At 51.5% G+C, this 24491-nt stretch overlaps 1 protein-coding gene across 1 annotated transcript in view; it reads right to left on the bottom strand.

Moving 5' to 3' along the window:
• Positions 1–24491, bottom strand: part of WNT3A (Wnt family member 3A) — a 54411-nt gene that overhangs the window by 6271 nt on the left and 23649 nt on the right. The window contains exon 3 of the mRNA XM_010375708.2: positions 4068–4333. Within this exon, the coding sequence (XP_010374010.1) occupies positions 4068–4333 (266 nt within the window). The remainder of the gene's footprint in view (positions 1–4067; positions 4334–24491) is intronic.

Here is a 24491-nt window from a genome sequence, read left to right as displayed (position 1 = left end):
CCTCGGCCTCCCAAAGTGCTGGGATCACAGGTGTGAGCCACCATGCCTGGCCTATTATATTCTTTTTATAGTTTCTAGTTTCCTGCTGCAATGTTCACACTTGTGTTTTAGCCTTGGGAACCTAAGTAAGCGTTTTCCCCCTCGAAGTCTGTGTCTAATAATTCCAGTATCTGAATTTCCTGTGTACTTGTTTCTGTTTTTTTTTTTTTTTTTCTGATTAAACTCATTGTGTCATCAGATCATGTGATAGATTATCTTTGATTGTGTGCTGGACATTGTGTTTTCTTTTTTTTTTTTTGAGGCAGAGTCTTGCTCTGTCACCCAGGCTGGAGTGCAGTGGCGTGATCTTGGCTCACTGCAAGCTCTGCCTCCTGGGTTCACGCCATTCTCCTGCCTCAGCCTCCCGAGTAGCTGGGACTACAGGCGCCCGCCACCATGCCCGGCTAATTTTTTTTTTTTTTTTTTTTTTTGTATTTTTTAGTAGAGATGGGTTTCACCATGTTAGCCAGGATGGTCTCGATCTCCTGACCTCATGATCCGCCCGCCTCGGCCTCTCAAAGTGCTGGGATTACAGGCATGAGCCACTGCGCCCAGCCGACATTGTGTTTTCTAAAAAATTATTATAGAAACATTTATAGGCTTAGAGGAGGGATATCGTCCTTCTCCAAAGAGGATTTTATCTGCTTTTTCCAGTGTATGGGAGTATCAGCAATTTGGGATTACCTTAATCCAAGTTCAGGTTTTGAGAGATTTCTAGTCTGCCCATGTGCACAGGGCAAGACTACTTCTGGCTTGGCTTTGCTCTTCAGGGTCACAGCCTACACTGAGGAAGGATTTACCAGAGATCCCACCCTTGGTGGGCCCCTTAGCTCTGTGAGTCTGCTGGAAATGCAGTGCAACCTCTGTAGTCTCTTCCAGGTCAGCAAATGGACCCTAGACAAAAGCTACCCCAGGTACCAGGCTTGGGATTTTCTCTTGGATCAGGGGCTGTTAATTCCTCACTAAATGGTCAGTTATTTGACACTTAAAAATCATTTTATGGAAGTATGATAGACATACAAAAAAGTATATGTGTCATAAGTGCAAAATATACAAAATTTTATGAATTACCTGCCCCAGAACACCAGTGTCTCAGAAACCCCCATCCTCCTCTCTCTCTTTCCAGGACATAGATTCTCACAGCATTTTCTTGATGACTCATAACATTGAGCACCTTTTGTGTAGGTACTGGAATTTCTATATTTTCTTTCATACATGGCTTTTAATTTTTTGGCCAATTTTCCCATTGGTTTGTCTATCTTTTTCTTCTTAGTCTGCAGAGTTCTTTTCCTACTGTAGCTTCTCTACATTTGCTGCATATGTGAGTGTGGATGTATGTATGTGAATGTGTCCTCCCCTGTGGGTTGCCTTTTCAATCCCATAGTGGTGTGCTTTTATGGATGAAATTTCTTAATTTGAATATAGTCTATGTTATTCCACTTCTCTTTCAATGTGAGTGTTTTTTGAACTGTTTAAGACACCTTTGCCTACTCTTAAGGTCACAAAGATATTATATATTTTCTTGTAAAAGTTTCATTGTTTTACTTTTCCCACTGGGATTTATAATTGATTTTTACAGATGATGCGAGGTAGCAAGCCAGGGTTATTTTTTTTCCGTGTTGCTATCTGTCTTAGTCAATGCTGTATTGCTACAACATAACACCTGAGACTGAGTAATTCATAAATGTATTCCTTCATGGTTTGGGAGGCTGGGAAATCTAAGATCAAGGTGCTGGCAGGTTACGGCTTGGTTTATCTACTTCCAAGAGGGCACCCTGAATGAATGCCACATCCTCCAGAAGGGAGGAACATCATGTCCATCATGTCCTCATATGGCATGAAGGTGAGAGACAGAGAGAGAGAGAGAGAGAGAGAGAGAGAGAGAGAGAGAGAGAGAGAGAGAGAAAGAGAGAGAGACATCCTCTTCTGCAAGCCCTTTTATAGCAGCATTGGTCCCTACATGAGGGCAAGGCCCTCATGACCTAAACACCTCTTATTAGGTGCCCCCTCTCCAGACTATTGCACTGGGGATCACGCTTACAATATATGAATTTTGGGAGACACATCCAGACCATAACACCACCCAGTTGACTGAGCACCGTTTATTGAAAAGCCCATTCCTCCCATGGCACTGCACTGCCTCATCTATCATGAATCGAGTAATTATGGGGACTCCACAGGTTTAACAGGGTGCTTTTTATAGTTCATCCTGCATCTGAAGTTGTCTTCTGTAGGAAAATTAGTCTGAGTTATCTAGTTCCTCACTGTTGAAAGGTGAATATCCCCTGTTCACTCTTCACTCCTGTGTGATCCCCTGATTCTACAGCCAAGGCCAACTGCCATCTTCATGTTGCTAAATCCTGTGGATGCCACTTGGTCCTTACACCCGTCACTGCCCATCAGCCATATTTCCTCCCTTGGTAATCCATTGATCTTCTGACCAATTCCTTTCTAACAAGCTGCTGTGGTCTGAATGTTTGTGTTCCTCAAAAATTCATGGGTTAAAATCTTTACCCTCGGCTGGGCACGGTGGCTCACACCTGTAATCACAGCACTTTGGGAGGCCGAGGTGGGTGGATCACTTGAGGTCAAAAACTCAAGACCAGCCTGGCCAACCTGGTAAACCCCATCTCCACTAAAAATACAAAAATTAGCCGGGTGTGGTGGCATGCGCCTACAGTCCCAGCTACTCAGAAGGCTGAGGCAGGAGAATCGCTTGAACCCGGGACATGGAGCCTGCAGTGAACTGAGATGATGCCACTACTCCAGCGAGACTCTGTGTCCCCACCCCCCAAAAAAGAAATCTTTACCCTCAAGGTGACAGCATTAAGAGGTAGGGCCTTTAGAAGGTGATCAAGTCAAGTCATGAGGGTGGAACATCGTGAATGAGATTCGTGCCTGATATGGTTTGGATCTGTGTCCCCTCCAAATTTCATGTTGAAGTGTAATCCCCAGTGTTGGGCATGGGACCTGGCAGGAGGTGTTTGGGTTACGGGGGCAGATCCATCATGAATGGCTTGGTGCTGTCCTCATGATAGTGAGTGAGTTCACACAAGATTTGTGTGTGGCGACCTCGCCCCCACTCTGTCTTCCTTGTTTCTGCTCTGGCCCATGTGACGTGCCTGCTACCACTCCACCTTCTGCCATGTGTAAAATCTCCCTGAGGCCTCCCAAGAAGCTGAGCAAATGCTGTTACTAAGCTTGTGCAGCCTGCAGATCTGTGAGCCAATTAAACCTCTCTTCTTTAAAAATTACCCAGTCTCGGGTAGCAACGCAAGAATGGCCTAAAACAGTGCCCTTATAAAAGTAACCCCAGAGAGATCCACACCCTGAGTGAGGACACAGAAGGCATCATCCATGAGGAGCAGGCCCTCACTGGACAAGGAATCTGCTAGTACCATGACTTTGAACTTCCCAGTCTTCAGAACTGTGAGTACTAAACTTCCATTGTTTATAAATTATCCAGTCTAAGGTATTTTGTTGCAGCAGCACAGACAGACTAAGACACAGGCTCACGAAGCTTTACACGGCTTGGTCTGGGTTGGCCTCTCCACATCAAGATGTTCTTTTTTCCATTACACTCTGTACTCTGCCCAGACCAAGTCGCTTGTCATCTTTCACCTCCAGGCTGCCTGGGAGGCTCTCCCAGCCTCCCTCCCCCTAAATTACTGCCAACTGTCCTTAACATCGGGTCACCTTGTGTGCATTTCCTCATTGCAGAATTCCTCCCCATCTCTGTGGCTGCCTGGCTGTCTCCAACCCTGGGCTCTGCAGGGGCTCCTGTTGACCAGGCCTTTGCCTCTTCCCTCCTTCTTGGCTACCCCAGTCCACAGGTGGGCTCACCATCCCCAGGAGCGCACTGGATGCTGTGGTGCAGCTGGATGGTGCTAAGCTTTGCACACCCCAGGCAGGAGTCGAGAAGACCCTCAGCCTGGCCACCATCCTGCCATATGCCCCAAGGAACCGGGGCACACACCCTGTTGAAGAGGCTCCTTTTTCCCAAGCACCCTTGCAGGCAGTGAACCTACCTGGCGCCCAGCCTCATTGTTGTGGCGGTTCATGGCTGAGCGGGCATCTGGCCGGTTCTCCCGGGCGTCGGCGAACTCCCGAGACACCATCCCACCAAACTCGATGTCCTCGCTACAGCCACCCCACTTCCAGCCCTTGCCTGGTGAGCCCTGGTTGCGACTGCTGCAGCCACAGATGGCGGCCGTGCCCTCTGCACATGAGCGTGTCACCGCAAAGGCCACACCAGCTGAGGCAATGGCGTGGACAAAGGCTGACTCCCTCGTAGCTGTAGAGAGAGGAGAGATGCAGGGTTAACAGGGCTCAGCTCAAAGGACTGCCTTGGGCAGGGCAGGGGTCTTAGCCCATTTGCATTGCTGTAAAGGAACTCCTGAGGTTGGGTGGTGTATAAGGCAAAGAGGCTTACTTGGTTCACGGATCTACAGGCTACACAGAAGCATGGCTCCAGCAACTGCCTCTGGCAAGGGCCTCAGGCTGTTTCTACTTGTGGCAGAAGGGAAAGTGGGGGGTAAAGGGGAACCAGTGTGTGCAAGAAATTACATGGTGACAGAAGCCAGAGGGGAGGTTGGTACCAGGCTCTTTTTAACAATCAACTTTGGCTAGGTACAGTGGCTCATGCCTGTAATCCCAGCACTTTGAGAGGGTATGGTAGAAGGACTGCTTGAGACCAGGACAGCCTTTTCAACATAGCAAGACCCCATCTCTACAAAAACTAAAAATATTAACTGGGTGTGGCCCCAGCTACTTGGGAGGCTGAGGCGGGAGGATCACTTGAGCCCAGGAAGCTGAGGCTGCGGTGAGCCATGGTAGCACCACTGCATTCCAGCCCTGTCTCAAAAAACAAACAGCTGGGCAAGGTGGCTTATACCTGTAATCCCAGCCCTTTGGGAGGCGGAGGTGGGAGGATTGCTTGAGCCCAGGAGTTTGAGACCAGCCTTGGCAATGTAGCGAGACCCCATCTCTACAAGAATATTTAAAAATTAGCAAGGTGCAGTGGTGTGCGCCTGTAGTCCCAGCTATTCAGGAAGTGGAGGTGGGAGGATTGCTAGTGCCCAGGAGTTTGAGGCTGCTATGATCACACTTCAGCCTGGGTGATACAGCAAGACCCTGTCTTTTAAAAAAAAGGCACAAGGAAGGCCAGCATGCACCTGGAAAGATCGTCGACATCACCCATCCTGGGGATGTGCAAATCAAAAAACCCAGTGAGGGGTCGCCTCACACCTACGGGGACAGCTGCAATCAAAGGGTCAAAGAGTAGCAAGTGTTGGCAAGGATGTGAAGAAATCAGACCCTGACCCTTATTCACAGCTGGATGGAGGGGAAAGGTGCAATCCTCTTGGGAGGCACTTTGGCAGTGTCTTCAAGGGTAAACGTACACTAGCCGTTAGGCTTGCCCCAGAGGAAACCTGTGTCTGTGCACAGACTTGTAAGCAAATGTTCACACAAGCCATAAACTGGAAGTACCCCAATGTCCATCAACAGGAATGGTTAAAAAACAGTGGCAAGTCCATAACAGCATTTAATTTAGGAATAACAAGAAAAATAGCATGAAGGATCTCAAAATAGTCATACAACTGAACGAAGACAGGTAAAACCAGAAAAGAGCCACTTCCTTCTGCTGCCCAGACAGCCTGGGGTGCAGACCCCAGAGTGTGGCTCCACCCCGCATACCTCCCACCTCTGCTGTGCCTCTTGCCATTTCCTTCCTCCACCGCAAGCACCGGCACTTGCATGGCTGAGCGGTAGGGCCACCTCTTCTGGAATCTTCTCAAGACCAGTGGCCTCCAGTGCCTGCCTCCCCAGGGCCAGCCCCAGTGACCCAAATGCCCCTGCCTACAGCTTGGAAGGCTGCAGGGTGTCTGCCGCTGCTGACATTGGAGCTGCCTGGGTCCTTGTACACAGCTTCCTTCTTCCCCAAATGGGGAAATAGAGGCTGAGTTGGGGAAGTGGCATTGCTTGTGCAGAAGGGTGGTTGGGGAGGGCTGGAATTTAGGAGAAAGCTCTGGAGGCTAGGATCAGAGGGATGGGAATGAGGGGTGGTGTGGGCTTTGCAAAGGCCAGACCCGCAGCCAGGCTTCCCCAGACAGGTTGAAAGAATGAGCCGTGTGTTGGGGGTGGGTGTATGCAGACACGTCTGCAAGGGCACGAGGAGAGGGGTGGGCCTGGCCAAGCCCTGCTTTCATTGATAAAAGACACTCAGGGCTGGGGGCCTATAATCCCAGCTACTTAGGAGGCTGAGGCAGGAAGATCACTTGAGTTCAGGAGTTCAAGGCTGCAGTGAGGTATGATTACACCACTGCACTCCAGCGTGGGCAACAGAGTGAGAACCTGTCTCAAAAAAACAAAATAAAAAAAGGCAGGCACTCACTTTGGACCCATCCACCGACACAGGTGAGGAACAGAGTGCCTGCTGTTTGCCAAGCATTGCGGTCTGAGCTGGGGAGCCAACAGGGAGCCAACCAGGAAAGAGCCCGACCTGCTACTGGGCAGGGATCTTATAGACCTAGCAAGAAGACACCTGGGCTTTGGAGCCCCTGAGCCTTGGCCTGGCCTCGGGGGGCTGGGTGTGTCCTGGGGCAGGTTCCTCCGTGTCTCTGCTTCTGTTGTGGGAGGGTCCTGAGCCCCCACCTTTCCTTGGCTCTGACCTTCTCTCTCCCCTCGAGGCCCTGGAAGAGCAGGAGGGAGAAGGGAGCTCTGATGGGCCCTCTCGATGGGGACAGAAGGAGGCCTGAGGTTCTCCTGGAGCCAGGGTCCTCCCATGGATCAAGGAGGGGGATACAGGGCTGTGTCCCACTGTGTCCCCCTGCTCCTCCTTGGCAAAGGCCCGCAATGGTCCCCTCAGGGTCACAACAGAGTCATCATAGGGGGCTGTGACCTCCTCTGCCACCTGGATATCCAGAGAGCTTTCATCCTCAGGTGGATGGGGCTGATGTAGTCTGGATATTTGTCCCCGCCCAGATCTCATGTTGAAGTGTCATCTCCAGGGCTGGGGTGGGGCCTGGTAGAGGTGACTGGGTCATAGGGGGTGGGTCCCATGGCTTAGTGCTATCGTCGAGATTGTAAGTGAGTTCTTGCAAGATCTTGTTGTTTAAAAGTGTGTGGCACCTCCTCCCCCACTCTCTCCCGCTCCTGCTCTCACCATGTGACACGCCTGCTCCCCCTTTGCCTTCCGCCATGATTGAAAGCTTCCTAGCCTCCCTAGAAGCAGAAGCAAGAGCCACACTTCCTGTGCAGCCTGCAGTGCCGTGAGCCAATTAAACATCTTTTCTTATAAATGGACAGACTCAAGTGTTTCTTTATAGCATTGCAAGAATGGTGTAACTCAGGAACACAGGCATATGATTGCAGGCTGCCTAGGAGAGGACTGAGAGAGCAGCCCCTGGGGCTTGTGATGTCCTTGAGCCCAGGCCGGCAGGGACAGAAAGGCATGAGTGAGTGTGCACACACTCAGATGCTCCCACACAGCCCAACACACATCCACACACAGCCAGCACAGAGGAACGCACGTTTGCTCCCATACCAAGAACATACAAAGTGGAAGGTATTCGAGGCTGTGGCTTTGCACTGGCGTCCCCTGTCCCCCTGGCTGCTGGCAAAGCCCCCTGAGCCCCTTGGGTCTGCTTTGGTTGACTCTTCTGTGGATTGGCCAACAGCTCCCTGATGGCGGGTCCCAGCAGCCCCATCCCCTCCCTAGGGCCCTGTCCAAGTCAGGCCTGGACACCCACTGCATCCAGCCACAAGCCTAGAAGAAAACTCTCCATTTCTTCTGTATCCACTTCCCACCCCAGCTCAGGAAGGGCTCTGCTTGCTGGTCAGAGACTGTCCAGTCCTGAAACAGCCCCAGTTGCCCAGGCTACTCTGGCCTTCCCAGGTGGCCTTCCCAGGTGGGCCTCTCAGCCAATTTGCCCCTCCTGGTTCTTATCTGTGGGTCCATCTCCCACCTTGCCATGAAGAGGCCCTTAGGAGGCCCCAGCCTCCAGCTTCCTCCTTCCACCACATGCATACACAGCCACATGCACACATACACAGACCCATGCATACTACACATGCATGCACACCCCACCTGATGCACATGCACGCACACATGCAAACACACACATATAGGCATGCACACCACACACACGCACACATCATACATGCACAGACATGCACACCCCACCACACACCTAAGCACACATGCACACCCCACTACATGCATGAACACATATACACATGCATGCAAGCACAGCATACACATGCACTCACATACATGCACATCCCACACACACATGCACACCATGCAGGCGTACCACACATACCATACACATGCACACACATGCATGCACATCCCCCACATATACACACCCCACCCCACACACATGCACACACACAAATACACACACACCACACAACACATACACATACACATACATGAATACTATACACATGCACATACATGCACACACACCCCACATGCATGCCCCATGCACATGCACACACACACACATGCGCACACATATACATATGCATGCATGCACACCGTACACACCACACACATGCACACCTCCCACGGATGCACATATGCATCCACAACCCACCACACGCAAACACATGCATGCACACAGATGTACACCTCTCCCTCGCAACACACTCTCTGCAGGCTGAGGTCTTCGCCCAATGCCAATCTGGCCATGCCAGGCCCCCTCTGGATCTATCTCCTCTCCTGACCTCAATGGCGATCCCTGGCCTCAGGCCGCACTCAGCCCTTTGTCCTCCCCTTGGGCTCTTTCCAGTTCCTTACTTGGCTCAGGTTGGACCTGCTGTGCCCCTGCCTGCTCTGAGGGGAGTGGCCAGGTACCGGGTGTCCTCTACACCTGGGTGCCCCTCCCCAACCAGGAAGATTTGCCCACTGACTCCCTCCCCAGTCCTGGCTGCCTAGGGGCAGGAACTGTTTGGCATACCTTTTATTTCCAATCTGGAGCACAAGGCCCAGCCCGTAGATATTTCCTGGAGCCAGAGTGAAGGGCAGGAGCCCTGGGCTGAGTCAGGGAACCGGGAGGGTCTGAGCCTACCCACAGCAGGCCCACCTTTGCCCCTGGGTGCAGATGGGCACCGAGGCCCATCATGCAACCTCCGCTCTTTCCTTTCCCAGGGAGCAGCTAGGCAACCACCTCCTCCTCACCTCTCCAGGAAACTTGAAGCCCCCACCCCCGACCCCATGTTACTTCCCTAACACAACTGATCAGTTCACAGACAGGCCTGGAGGGGCCTTTGCTGAACCCACTGCCCCTGAGTGAATACACGTGTGGCTGGATGCAGAGCACTTCCTCTCTGTGCCTCCAGGCCTGAGGCCTCTTCTTGTAGTCCTCAGGTCATCCGCTCCCTAGTCAGCACCCCCCCCTGCCATCTGCCCTGCTTCCCTTCCAGGGCAGCTTGAGAGGGCAGGGTTGAGGAGTGTCCTGGGTACTCCTGGCCTCATGCATGGCACACAGCTCCACCTGCCCTCCTGGCTGGACCCTCTCACTCCCAAATGGCCTGGACATCCCACGCCTTGAATACCCTACTCCAGCTGAGCCTGCCTTCCCACCTGGTGGGCTGGCTACTACAGGAGTCTGTCTCCAAGGCCAGCCCCTCCCTCTTGCTCCTGAGCTTCTGATAAGAGGAGAACCAGAGCCTGAGGCTAGGGCTCTCTCTGCCTCACTCATGCCCTGCCCATAACAAGGGCTTGGAGATCCCTGCTTATCAAAACTCAGGCAAACAGCCACAACAGCCAGACACACTCAAGGGCAAGGGCAGGTGGTGCTCAGGGCTTCCACTTGGAGAGAAAAGAGCTAATTCTTGCTCAGTTTGGTCACTAGCTGGCTGAACCTTGATTTTCCCTTCCATCACATGTGGAGGTGGAGCTCCCTACCAGGTGTGAAAACCCTGGTGCAGGCCTTCAATTTACTCGTGAAGACTGAAGAAGTCTCTGCAGAGAGGCTTGGATCCCAGGACAGACACCCTCATCCGAGGCCAAAGTAGAAGCTGCAGGCTGAAAGACCACAGGCCAGAAAAGCATGAGACCCTATGTTCTGGCAAAGAAAGGCTGCATTAAAGTTGAAGCCACAAGGTCTCCAAGCAGTTCCACAACTGCTCACAGTGTTTATCAAGCACAATGGGAAAAGCCTTAACTGTGCACTGGAGAAGCCTGGCAGATGCCACCTTACGCTGGGGACTGAGTTAACCTTGCTGGAAATGGGACACACAATACCATGTGACTCCAGGGATGATGCATTAAGGCCACATACAGCCTTCGAGGTATTCGTGCCCAAAATGCACAGCCTGCATCTAATCGTCGGGAGACATCAGACCAACCCAAATTGATGGCTCTTCTGCAAAATGCCTAATTGTGCTCCTCAGAGGTCTCAGGGGCATGAGGGACAGGGAAGAGTGGAGGAGCCAGAGGCATGGCATCACCAAAAGTGACAAGGGACCCAGGAAGGGGTTCTGGGACAGAAAAGGGATCTTGATAGAAAAATGAAGGAAAGCTGAGTGACGTCCTGAGTGTGGTGAATAAAACACACTTAGTTTTCAACAATTGGCATGGTTATGTACCACAGGGTTGGGCAAGGGGACCCAGGGCTCTCAGTGCCACTCCTGCGATGTTTATGTAAGTCTGAAGTTATTTCAAAATAAAAAGTTAAGCCTGGACAACATAGCAAGACCCCCTTTCTTAAAAAAAAAAAAAACATAAATGAGCTGGACATGGTGGCGTGCATCTGTAGTCCTAGCTACTCGGGCCGCTGAGGCAGGAGGATTGCTCAAGCCCAGGACTTCAAGGCTGTAGTGAGCTGTGTTCACACCATTGTACTCCAGCCTGGGAGACAGAATGAGACCTCATCTCTAATATAAAAATAATAAAATAAAATAAATAAAAAGTTAAAAAATGTCCTGAAACCATACAGAAGGAAGACCCCCAGAATGTCCAAGTGGCAGCCACAGCAACAGGAGATTTAAGCCTATGGGATGGATTCCACCCAAGGTTCTAGGGGGAATCTGCAACAGGTTCACTACCCTCCCAAAATTGCACAAACGATGGGGTATATCTGGGAGCACGGGCGTCATTCTGGAAAGAGAATACATTGCTTTGATCAGATTTCCATAGGCGTTTGAAGCACACAGGTTATGAACCACTGCCCAGAGTCATCTCTGTTTACAGAGGAGCTGATTCAGGGCTCCCCTGAGACCAGGACTCACGTCCAGGCTCTGGAGTCCTGGCAGCCAGCCTCCACGGAAGCCAAGTTCTCTGCCACAAACACCTTTGTCAGGGGTTTCTGCTTTTGTTGACACAATAGAGGCATCTACGGGGGTGAAACAGAGGCATCTTGCCTGTGGGAAGTGCCAGCCATCCCAGAAGGCCAGGGAATCATCCCAGTCAGCAGGAAAATGCCTTCATTAGAGTGGACTGTCAGAGGTCCCACTGGAATGGGACACAAGCTACTGGGAGGCAGGGTGCTTAGACACAAATGCTGCCAATTTGGCCAAGTCACCTGGGAAGGAGCCTGGTTGAATTTTTTGAGTCACCTAAGGCCTGCCCTATTGAGGCCCAAGACTTTTATTCTAACACAGCAATCAGTTGTCAGAGAAAGGAAGAAGAAAGGAAACCACATAACAAAATTGTTCTGTAAGGGAAGTATCTTCCACCTGGGAAAACCATCTTTCCCAGAAACTTGTTGTCATCTCATTTAGCAGTTATTTACTGAATTCGTCCAAAGTATCAATTATCTATCTTTCCTGCCTTTCATTCATTCATCCATCTGTCAACCACATCCTCCATCTATCCATTCATCTATCGTGCATCACCCACCCACCATCCATCCATCCATTACCTATCACCCATCATCTACCACCACCTACCACCTATTCACCTATCAATTCATCTATCCATTCACCATCCATCCCTCCATCTATCCTCCATATATCTATTATCTATCATCTACCATCATCCACCATCCACCACCCATCTATACATCCACCCATCATCCATCCATCATCTGTCATCCACATCCATCCATCATCCACATCTATCCATCATCCATCTATCATCCATCATCCACCATTCATCCATTCATCATCCATATCCATACATTATCCATACATCTATCATCCATCATCCACCATCCATCCATCCATCCATCCATCCATCCATCCACAATCCATCCATTGTCCATCCATTACCCATCATCCACCATCTACCATCACTCATCCATCCATTCACCCATCATCCATTCATCACCCATCATCATCAATACATCACCCAGCCATCATTCAACCATCATCCATCCATCATCCCCTTCATCGTCTGTCCATTCATCATCTATCTGTTGCCCATCATCCATCCATCTCTAATCCATCCATCACCATTTATCCATCACCATTCATCCATCATTCACCCATCATCCATTCACCCATCTATCCACCACCCACCATCCATCCATCATCCATCCATCCATCCATCCATCCATCCATCCATCCATCCATCCAGGATCTGAGAATCCCTAATGAGCCAGGCACTGGGCTGAACTAGGAATATGAGATGAATAAGAAGCAAGGTGCCCACTCTCAAGAACCACAGAAAAAAAATCCTCCAGAGGCTGGGCGCGGTGGCTCACGGCTGTAATCCCAGCACTTTGGGGGGGCTGAGGTGGGCAGATCATGAGGTCAAGAGATCGAGACCATCCTGGCCAACATGGTGAAACCCCGTCTCTACTAAAAATACGAAAATTAGTGGGGCGTGTTGTTGGGCGCCTGTAGTCACAGCTACTTAAGAGGCTGAGGTGGGAGAATTGCTTGAACCCAGGAGGTGGAGGTTGCAGTGAGCCGAGGTCGCGCCACTGCACTCCAGCCTGACAACAGAGGGAGACTCCATCAAAAGAAAAAAAAATCCTCCGGAAAGTAGACTGCTGCTCAATATGATAAAATTTCTAACAACCTAGGCTTTCTGAAAGTTGAAGGAGTTCCTGTCCTGGTGATAAATAAAACAGAGGTTGGATGACAACCTTTCAGGAGAAGAGAGTCCTTGCCTTGGTAAGGAGAATGAACCAGGGGAAGGCTTCCCTATCTCTAGTGGGAGGCTTTGCTGGTGTGTGTGTTAGGTTTTTTGCCTGGGACTGTGCTAAATCACGTGCTTTTGGGAGCTTACAGTTCACAAGGGAGGCAGTAGAGAGGACAAGGAAACACAGCAAGGCTTGACAACATGAGCTCTGAGGCAGGCCTGGGATGGAGGGGCGATGAATAGTGGGTAGATGGATGGGTGGGTGGATAGATGATGGATTGAGGGATGGTGGATAGATGGATGATGATGAATTGATGGATGGTGGATGGATGGATAGATGGATGGATGAATGATTGATGGATGCTGAATGGATGGACGATGGACAGTGGATGGATAGATGGATGATAGATTGATGGATGGCACATAGACGGATGGATAGATGGATAGATGTTGGATGGTGGATGGATGGATGGATGAATTGATGGATGGTAGATCATGCATGATGGATAAATGGATGATGATGATGGATGGATAGATGAATGATGGATTGATGAATGGTGAATCATGCATGATGGATGAGTGGATGATGGAAGGATGGATGGATAAAGTCTGAGAAGGTGAGGGAGTTCTAGGTGGTAAGAGGTGGGCATTTAGGGAAAGGCAGAAGAGCTGCCAGGCAAGGCTCCATCACAGCTGAGGGCAGTGCAGTTGTCGGCTGCAGGGAATCATGAGATGAGCTTTGATGGTTCCTTTGTCTCTTGCATCTCAGAACTTTTGGACTAGAGGGATCTTAACAATCCTTTGTTTCTAGATTTGGATTTAATGGGCTTTGCAAGTATCAGAGAACATCTGGGGACTAAAAGAGGACTGCCAAGTGTTTTCATTTTGTTGAGAGAGGAAAAGATACATATAGATAGATAGATAGATAGATAGATAGATAGATAGATAGAGGGATAGAGACATATCTCTCTCTATATAGACAGATAGATATAGATATGTAGATATATGGTAGATATTATGTATATATATGTATAAAATATCTACCATCATAATTTCAAAAAAGGACTTTTGAACATCAAACAGGAAGGATATGTTTCCAAATTCTTTTTTTTTTTTTTTTTTTTGAGATGGAGTCTTGCTCTGTTGCCCAGGCTGGAGTGCAGGGGCGCGATCTCGGCTCACTGCAAGCTCCGCGTCCCGGGTTCACGCCATTCTCCTGCCTCAGCCTCCTGAGTAGCTGGAACTACAGGTGCCCGCCACCACGCCCAGCTAATTTTTTTGTATTTTTGGTAGAGAAAGGGTTTCACCATGTTAGCCAGGATGGTCTCAGTCTCCTGACCTCGTGATCCACCCATCTCAGCCTCCCAAAGTGCTAAGATTACAGGTGTGAGCCACCGTACCCGGCCATGTTTCCAAATTCTTAAATGTTGAACATTTGCCCAAATCATTCCAAAATCCTTGTCTTTCACATTTTACTAAAGTTGCTCAGTTGCCACTATTTATTAAGCAGCGACTGTCTTTTAAGTGGCAAAGAAGGCTGCAGCCTCTGTCCCCTCAGAGCTGACCTTCCCATGGGGAGGTGACCCAGGAAGCATTTCAGCAGGGACAGGTGTGTGCTCAGAAGGTAGGTGCTGAGGGAGCACAGCATGGAGGCTTCCCTGCTCTGGGGTGACAGTGGGAAAAGCAGGTCCAAGCCTATCCTTGTATTAACTAATGAGAGAAGTGGCCCTGACAGGAAGATGGCTCAGAGAGAGTCAGCCACGGGCCCCAGGCTGCACAGCAGTGAGTGCAGAGCCCAGACAGAGGGGTCACAAGAGAGGTCCCTGAACCCATCATTACAGGCTCCTGCAGCTCCAATGGGTGTTCCCATGGCTGGTGTTTCTATGGCTGTAGCTCAAGGGAGCAGGGAGCCCACCTGCCTGGCTGGGCCCCCACTGCATGGCTGAGAGGGACATGCCTATCTGTGGAAAGGCTGTCGGGGCTGATACAGGGCAAGAAGAAAAGGACAGTCCAGAACTCCTGGGCTCCTGGGACATGCCTGTTGGTCCAGAGGGGACTCCTGAGTGGCTTTTCTGAGGGACAAACAACTTGAAGGAGGGAAAGTTCTGGGTCGGGGGAGGGGATTGTTGTTAAACACAACCATAGGACAATGAAATCCAGCTCCTCAGGGAGGCAGAGTGCTCAGTCTGAAGGGCTTCACCCGGGTTGGCCCCTCTGGGAAGCCCAGCAGGGAACTAGGACTGGAGACTTCCAACAATGATCATGGCTGGGGGAGGGTCTCCAGTGATTCTGACACATCAACAGAGGTGCGATCTCCCAAGGTCAGATTCCATTCTGTGCTGACCCCTCCTCTGGGCTGTGACCAGAAGGGAGGCTATGGACAGCTTGGCCATGACTTTGTAAGGGCTATATGGGACCCTGGACAAGACCCTGAATAGGAGCCTGCCAGGAGAAGGGGGTTGGGGGTGTCTCTGATATGCTGATGGCCATCCCCCCATGAGTAGGCAGCGGTCACTGGGTCTCTGGCCAGGCCTCTTCCTGGAGGTGGGCACCTTGGTCACAGGCTCTGGGATTCAGGGCCCTGGCTGCTGGCAGCTGGTGGCTGGGCTGCTCAGCCTGGGAACAGGGCTATGGTTCTGCCTCTGTGGCCCCATCCTGGGGCAGCTGACACCTCCTTTCCTAGGAGCTTGGGATGCCACCTGTGCCCAGTCCACTTCTTGATGTTGACCCATGCTCACCTGGTCATGCCTCCTGGGGCCCTCCAATGCTGTCCCCAGCCCCTGGAAACCTGTGGCTTTGTCTCTTTCCCCTGGCAATGCTGACGGTCTGACTGGACACCCCCAGCTCCAGCAGGGATGCACAGGCCGAGGGCAGGACCCCATGGTGGCCAGCTCAGCCAGGTGCTGGGGGCCCAGACTCCCAACATTGCCCACTGCCCAGGAGAAAAACTGCTGAATCTCCACTGAGAAGTTCTCACCTTCACTGTGACAAAAAATTCCTTCTGTCCCCCAAGTGCACCCTACTGCAGCCAGCTTCTCTCCCCAGGTCTGCAGGGCAAATGCCCCATCCCCCAGGCCTTGCCCCTGCCTTTTCTTTCCAGCCCTTTTCTTTTCTGCCAGCCCTTTCCAGCACCAGTGAGGAGCAGTCTCCTTGTACTCCAGGGACTGGTCTTCAGGCATCTTGGTGGATGGAGGGTCACAGCGAACACAGCCCCCCGTGCACAATGCACCCTGTATGATTACCACACCCCCACCACACATCTGGGACCCATAGAGTTGTGGGGACAGTGGCCACCCCGAATGCATTGGGTCCCTCTCTCCTGGTGCTGCCCCCATCTCCTGCCTGCTGAGGCCACAGCTGCCGGAAGGGGCTGGCTGAGTGAGGGCGTGCCTTGGATCCCAGCTAGGACCACCTGACCAGACTGGCAAAATCCTTCTCGTGCCCATCGGGAGGCCACAACAGACTTCCAGAGCAGCCAACGGGTGGGCCCTCTTCCCCTACTGAGGCCCGAGCACAGGGGAAGGAGGAGACCCTTTGCTGTGGGGCACACAGGGGGACTCAGCCCGCGCCCCTATCCCCACCGGAGCGGACGCCCGGGCGCCTCCCCTCAGGGGCTGCCCACCTTCCCTCATTCCTGCGGCCCCAGGAGGAGCCAGGCGGCCCGGAGGGGGTGTCGCGGTGGCATTTGGTAATCATGGCCTGCACAAAAGGCCCCGGAGCCACCTGAGAGCGGAATGCGGCCCGCGCCCCACCGCGGCCACGGCCCCTGACACCGCCGGGCGGCCCGCGCGGCCGGGCGCCGTGCTGACCCGCTGGGGCGCTTGAATCCGGCTTTGTGCGCCACTGTCACGCCGAGTTAGGCCCACAATGGCCGGCGATATTTTATATGAATTTCCCCCTGGTCGGTGATTAGGCGAGCGCAGGCCAGTCATAGCAACCTGGAAGTATGCGCCGCGCGCCAGGCCGTCGGGCGCGAGGGGAAATCCCCATTCAGCAGCTTTAATTCAGCACCGCGAAGGGCGTGTGAACCGCCCGCGCATTTGCACTCTCCCCTTGTGCTTAATCTTGTCGCCGTCGCTGGGATATTGTGCTCCCAGCCGGACGCGGCGGGGAGTCAGCCGGGGTTCCCCTCCCACTGGGGAGAGTTAATGATATACCAGAGAGGCCGCTGGAGCCAGGGGAGCCCCCCAACCCAACGCAGCTTAAACGGCAACACTTTCCGATGGGGGGGGGTCAGGGGTCGCAACCTGGATTTGGGGATGCTGGTTCCCTAAAGAGCTGCCCTCTGTGTCCCCATGTCCTAGCAGGCAGGCCCCACCCCTATGCCGGCCCTCATAGGCAGGGGACACACAGGGAGGTGGTGGACCACCCCAGGGGCTCCTGGGGACTCTGCGGGGAGGAGAGAAGGCTGGGCTGTCTCCTGCCTGGGGATGACATTGGGGAGATGATGGGGGACTTGTGGGGCACCCAGCAAGGCTTACTGACATGTGGTGTGCAGGAACCCTTTCATTACTCTCCCCACCCTTTGGGGCTGGAGGGGTCCTGGGACACCAACCAGGAATCTGGCCGTGTGCTTTGAGTGGGGATACCCTGGGGTTCACAGTCCAGGGCAGGGGGTGGTGACTGGAAATGCTTGAAAAGGGGTGGTGTGTGAAGGCTGAGTGGGAAGGCCACTGCTGCAGGCCCCACCCACACTGGGTAGGAAGAAGCAAACCCCAGGGCTCTGGGAAGTGTCCACGAGGAGTTGTGGGGAGCACACTTATGTGGGAAGCACAAGAGATTGCATACCTCCCCCTGCCACTACACTTCCCCCAGTCCATCTGGCAGGTGCCAGGACCTGGGGGGACTCCTGGGCCCAGCTCATGTTAGAGGGCACCGAGTGTGTGAGCACAGGTGGCATCCCTAGGCTCCAGGCCTCACCCGCTCCTGGCCTCCGTCCCCTTCTTTAGGGAGCACATACCCCACCTGGCCTAGAGCAGGCCAGCTCTCCGCAGAGCCACATGCCGCCTGAGATCCAGATGCTGGGCCCTGGGTTCCTGCATCTACTGCAGCCATCCCTGCCCTTTCTCTGTACCTGTGTCCTTGCCAGCTTTACCTTGCCAGGGGTCAAGAGTGGAGTGTCTCCAACTCTGAGGGAAGTGAGCCCTCCCGGTGCCTGGGGCCTGCGGCAGGGGACAGAGAAGCTGCATGGTGTGCCCAGTCTCCATACACTTAAAATTCCTCAAATGCTTTCTGCCCCAGGCAGGTTGAATGTCCTGCTCCTTTTGGACCCCAGAAGAGAGGGCTCTTCAGAGACCAGGCTCAGCTTCTGTGGCAGAGCCCCATGTTCCAAGGACTGATGGTTTCTCCCAGCCTCAGTCTGGTGGCCCCAGCCCCCAGTCCCAGCCCAGATGGATGGCAGATGGGGCTGAAAGCAGGAGGTGTGAGCATATGAAGCTTCTTCCTTCGTATGTTCACACTCATGCACACGCACACACACATGCATATGCATACACACAGGCATGCACATATATGGCATATGTGCACATATAGGCACACACATGCACCCCTCACAATGCACACACTAGGGTGCACACTCACATGTGCACACACACAGGAGGCTGGGCCCCTCTCCTCACAGCTGGCTGAGGGTTTTTAACTGTGTTCAACAAGGCCATCTTGGCAGGGGTGGCCAGGCACCCTGCGGCCCCTGCCACAAAGCCTGGGGTGACCTTTGACATGATTAGGGTTGCCCTGACCCTAATCCAATCAGATGATTACGGAGAGCATGGCCAGGGCCTCCACAATGGCCTCCTGAGCAGGCCTCTCTCTGAGGCACCCGGCGGGCTCCTTGCTCCCAGGCCACCAGGACTCCAAGTATTTCTGAGTCTCTGTGGCAGGCAGGAGGGAGGAGCCGGCACTTCCCCTTTCCTACTTAAACCTATTTAAGCCATGAGGAGGTAGGAGGGGTCCCAGACTGTGTTCCTCCATCAGAAAGGGGAGGAGAAGGGGATAGTAGGATGAGAGAAGGGGAGAAGGAGAGGGTTGAGGGGAGGTGAGTGGGGTGGGAGGGGAGGCTAGAAGCGCAGTAGCAGTTTAGCCCTTTGCAGAGAGGCCGGCATAGCAGCAGGAAAGCAACCCGAAACGGGGGCTCCCTGCCCCCACCCAACGTCAGCACCTTAGGGCAGGACCTGGGCATCTGTGGGGCCCACTTGCCCCTGGAGAGCCTGCGGCATTAATCCAATAGCCCCACTGAGAAATTCTCAGTGACCGTGCAGATCCATCCCTGCCCTGCCCGGAGGAATGCATACATGGGGATGGGGTATCCTCTAGAGTCCTCCCCTCTCTGCTTCCTCCCAGTCTACACCTGCCTTCCCTGTGGGCTCCGGGTTCCTCCAGTGATTCCTAAACTGTATGCTCCAGCTAGGCCTGTCACTGCTGGGCCTGCCTGAGGGCTCTGCTCACCCCTACATCAGCCCCAACCTTGGCATGGGCTGTCTCCTCTGCCTGGGGACTTTGCAGCCAGGTTGCCAAGGTTCAAGTCTCTGTTTTGTCACAGTGCTTCAGCTTCCTCATTTGTAAAACAGGGTCACCACACTGCTGGCCTCATCAGATGGGTGTTAGGATTCAACTGGCCACGGTGTGTCGAACACTTAAACAGTGCCTGGAAAGTACTGGATATGTGTGTTTTAAAGAAAGAAAATCCTTCAAGATTCAGCCCAGGGGCCACCTCCCCTGGGAAGCCCTCTTGGGATTCCCTGAGGCATGCACCATTGTCCTTAGGTCACTGACTTAACACATCATTTCTAAGCATGTGCTATGTGGCAGAGTGCATCTCTGTGCTTTCACAGGGGACTGACTGTGTACATTTGCACCACATGTATACCTGTGGCATGTGCTATCAGGATGCTGTCACACACCAGACCCATGGGAGACCCCCCCAAGGGTCCCAGCTCTTGTTCCAGGAGACTCCTGGATCTTCCTGGAGTATGCCAAACCCTAGGGAGTTTCTCCCAGAAACCAAGAGTGGGAGCTATCGATAATGACTGGGACTTGTGAAAATCAGGCACCTTTAAATCCCTGTTTTCCTTAAACTTTAAGGAGGACCTAACTGAGTCATGTGCTGATAGGCTTTTTCCACATTTTGATGATAGGCCACCATGTGATTTTTGGCATACATAACTCTAAAAACATTCAAAGAATTGAGATACGCATGATAACTAAGTGCTCCCATTTTTATCTATTTATTTATGTGAACAAAGTTTTTCTCACATCTAGCACTACTAAGTTCAAGAGCAAGATGGGCCTACCTGCAGCTAACATCCTATCCGGTGGTGAAAGACTGAAAGCTGTTTGTCCACTCTCAACTCTGCTATTCATCATGGAACCGGAGGCTCTGGCCAGGGCAATTAAGGAAGAAAAATGAACAAAGTGCATCCAGATAGGAAGGAAGAAATAAAACTATCTTATATGTAGAACGCCCTAAAGAATCTGCAAATAAAAAATATATTAGAACTGATAAACAACTCCAGCAAGGTTACAGAGTACAAGATTCATATTAAAAATCATTTGTGTGTGTGTGTGTGTGTGTGTGTGTGTGCGCGCGCGCGTGCGCATGCGCATATGTGTGTGTGTGTTTTTGAGACAGAGTCTCACTCTGTTGCCCAGGCTGGAGTGCAGTGGTGATCTCAGCTCATTTAACCTCCGCCTCCTGGGCTTAAGGGACTGTTGTTCCTCAGCTTCCTGAGTAGCTGGGACTACAGGTGTGCACCACCATGCCTGGCTAATTTTTGTATTTTTAGTAGAGACAGGGTTTTATCATGTTGGCCAGGGTGGTCTTGAGCCCCTGACCTCAAATGATCTCCCTGTCTTGGTCTCCCAGAGTGCTGGGATTACAGGCATGAGCCACTGCACCCGGCTTCATTTGTGTTTCTATACACTAGTGACAAATAATTTAAAAATGAGATTAATAAAACAATTTCATTCACAACAGCATCAAAAAGAATAGAATACTTAGGAATACATTTAACAAAAGAAGTGCAAGATTTGTATGCTGAAAACTACAAAATGTCATGAAAGAAATTAGACCTAAATGGGAAGATATCCTATGTTCATGGATCAGAAGACATAATATTAGAACAGTATTTCCCAAACTGATCTACGCATTCAACACAATTTCTAAAAATCTAAGCTTTGTTTTTTGCAGAAATTGATGAGCTAATCCTAAAAGTGATATGGAACTGTAATTGCTTCCAAATAGTCAAAATAACCTTGAAAAGAAAGATGAGCAGGAGGACTCACATGTTGTAATTTCAAAACACTACAAAACTATAATAATCAAAACAGTGTGACACTGGCATAAAGACAGAAATTTGGAACAATGGAATAGAATAAAGAGCCCAGAAATAAATTCATACATCTAGGGCCAACTGATTTGCAGTAAAGGTGCCAGGACTATTCAAAGGGGAAAGAACAGTCTGCAACAGATGGTGCTGGAATAACTGGATTTCCACATGCAAAAGAATGTGATTAGATCCCTGCCTCACCTCGTCTATGAAAATTAAAATAAAGACCGAGATGTAAGAGCTAAAACTCTAAAACTCTTATATATATTTTTAAAAAAAACTAATTAAGAGTAGATCTTTGTGAGCTTGGGTTAGGCAATGGTCTCTTAGATATGGCATCAAAAGCCAAGGAATCAAAGAAAAAACTGATAATTTGGAATTCATCAAAATTAAAATCTTGCATGCCTCAAAGGACACCATCAAGCAAGTGAAAAGACAACCCATGGAATGGGGGAAAATATTTGCAAATCATGTATTGGCTAAGGGACTTGAATGCAGACTATATAAAGCACTCTTACAACTCAATGACAAAAAGACAAACAACCCAATTAAAATGTGAGTGGAAGAATGGAATAGACATTACTACAAGGAAGAGAGGCAAATGGCCAATGAGCACATGAAAAGATACGCAACATCCTTAGGTATCAGGGAAATGCAAATGAAAACCTCAATGAGACAATGCTTCACACCCACTAGGATGGCTAGAACAAAACCAGCAAGCAGAAAATAACAAGTGCTGGTGAAGATGTGCAGAAATCAAAATCCTCAGACCCTGCTGATGGGAATGTAAAATGGTGCAGACACTTTGGAATAGTTTGACAGTTCCTCAAAAAGTTAAGCAGGGAGTTCCTCTATGACCCAATTCTGCTCCTAGGTATATACCAGAGAGAATTGAAAATACACATTCACACAAAAAGCATTATTTATAATAGTCAAGAAATTGAAAAAACCCAAATGCCTATCAATGAGTGAATGGGTAAACAAAATATAGTCTATCCATACAAATGGACTATTACTCAGCCATAAAAGGGAAGGAAGTTCTGGTATATGACCAGGCTCCAGATCAGCACTCGTTCATAGGCCTGTTCTCGAAGCAGCTGGAGGTGCAATTAGGTTTGGGACCCAGTGCTGTTCACTGACTTTGGGGCTTTGCATTCAGCTGGCTGGTCCCCCAGCCAATCTGCTGGCTCGGATTCCCATCTGTGCAGATCTGTGCCTTTCCATGGGCGTGGTCCGATTAATCCAGACAGCGATGGCACAGGTTCCCCAAGGCTCAGCTTGGAGGATAGACCCAAGGTTTCCTGAATGTATGACTCATGAGGCTAGCTTCCTCCTGGCCTCCAGCCGGGCTCAGATGTCCAGGTTGGGAGTCAGTGAGCTGATGCCGTCTATGGGCAGGAGCCTTCCCCCCTTCCACAAGTGAGATGTCCTCTCCTCTTCCACAAGTGAGAGACACCCTGACATTCTGGAGGACAATGGAATATCCTAAAGATGCCTGAGGGTAGCAGGGCTTTAGGGAATGGCATGTTGCCCTCTGACCCCATGCAGCACAGCCTTCCTCCATCACCTGGTATGGCTCTAAGCAGGACAGGCTTCCTGCTTTCTTCCTAAAATCCATGTTTCCTTCTCAGAGGGGGAGTGGGCAGCCCTAAGCACCCCGTCCTGGCTCTGGAGCCAGCAACCACATGGCACAGGGCCCAGTCTGGTGCTCTTGGCCTTTTGCAGTGTATATGTTGCCCACGCCTCCCTCTGTGCCACCACTGGCTACAGGACAGCCCAGGAACCCTAGCAGGCAGCAATTGCATCACATGCACACATAGACATGCCCATGCATGCCACAGCCACATGCACACGTGCACACGCACATCCACATACACCCATGCACAGGCACATGTATCCACCAAACCACATATACATTCACTACACCTGACACATACACATGCACACACATGCACATGCACACACCCCACACCATGCACACACATGACACATCACACCACATCCCCATGCACATGCACACTCACATACGCACAATGCATCACACATCACACACACCCTTGGACACGCTCGATGAGCTGCACAGCCCTGGGACCTTATTTCTGTGCACCCTGGCAGCTGTCTCCAGGGGAGCTGCGTGGTGTATTTCCCCGACCAGCAGGTCTGTGAGGTCTGACAAGCTGTAAGCATTCTTCCATTATACAAATGGGAGGCTGAAGCTCCCGGAAGTGAGCTGCCTCTCACTCAAGGTCATAGGAAGGCCACCGTCCGAGCTCCCCAAGTTCCAGTTTCTTCTCCTACGTGGACCCTGACTTGTCCCTCAGGGACATCCTCCTTATCCCACAGTGACCAGTGCCCGGACTCTGAGCCTGACCCTCTTGTCCCCACTCTCTGCCCCACAGTGCCTTCCCCACGCCTGAAGGACACAGGCCCATGATTGGGGCTGGGGTATGGCCATGACTGCTGGATGTTGGAGGGCTCCTGCCCATGGACGGCCTCAGCCAGGCCCCGCCAGCCCTGGAGGTAGTGTCAGCTGCGCACTTGGAGGCTCTCCTGGTCAGGGCAGGCCCCCCAGAGCCAGGCATCTCCTCTTCAGAGGACTTGTGGTCTTCCTTTGCATTTGGCTGCAGGGGCTGAGCAAGGCCATGCTCTCCTTCCACAGAATCATCAGCTCATGGGGCTGACCAGAGGCTGTGAAGCAGGGTGAGGGGATAGGAGCAAGCATGGGGGACACTCCTGAGAGGGCCTGTGGGAATTACAACAGTAGAAAGGGTATTCCTGGCAGAGGGGCTGCAAAGTGCAAAGGTGGGAGGGAGGGGGCATCATGCTTGGTGTTTGAGAAGCAGCCAAGAGGCCAGTGGGGCTGGAAGACACAGGGAGTGTCTCAGTTCGTGCGAGCTGCTCTAACAAAACACCATAGCCAGGGAGCTCATGAACAGCACAAGTCCAAGGGCAAGGCACTGGCAGGTTTGGTGCCCGGCGAGGGCGTCTCCTGGTTCATAGACCTCTCTTTCTCACTGGGTCAGTATATGTGTGGTGGAAGGACTGAGAGGTTCCTTTTTATTTATTTATTTATTATTTGTTTATTTATT

This window comes from Rhinopithecus roxellana, chromosome 8 (genome assembly GCF_007565055.1).
Source record: "Rhinopithecus roxellana isolate Shanxi Qingling chromosome 8, ASM756505v1, whole genome shotgun sequence".
Lineage (NCBI taxonomy): Eukaryota > Metazoa > Chordata > Mammalia > Primates > Cercopithecidae > Rhinopithecus > Rhinopithecus roxellana.
This window is presented reverse-complemented; position numbering and strand designations above follow the sequence as displayed.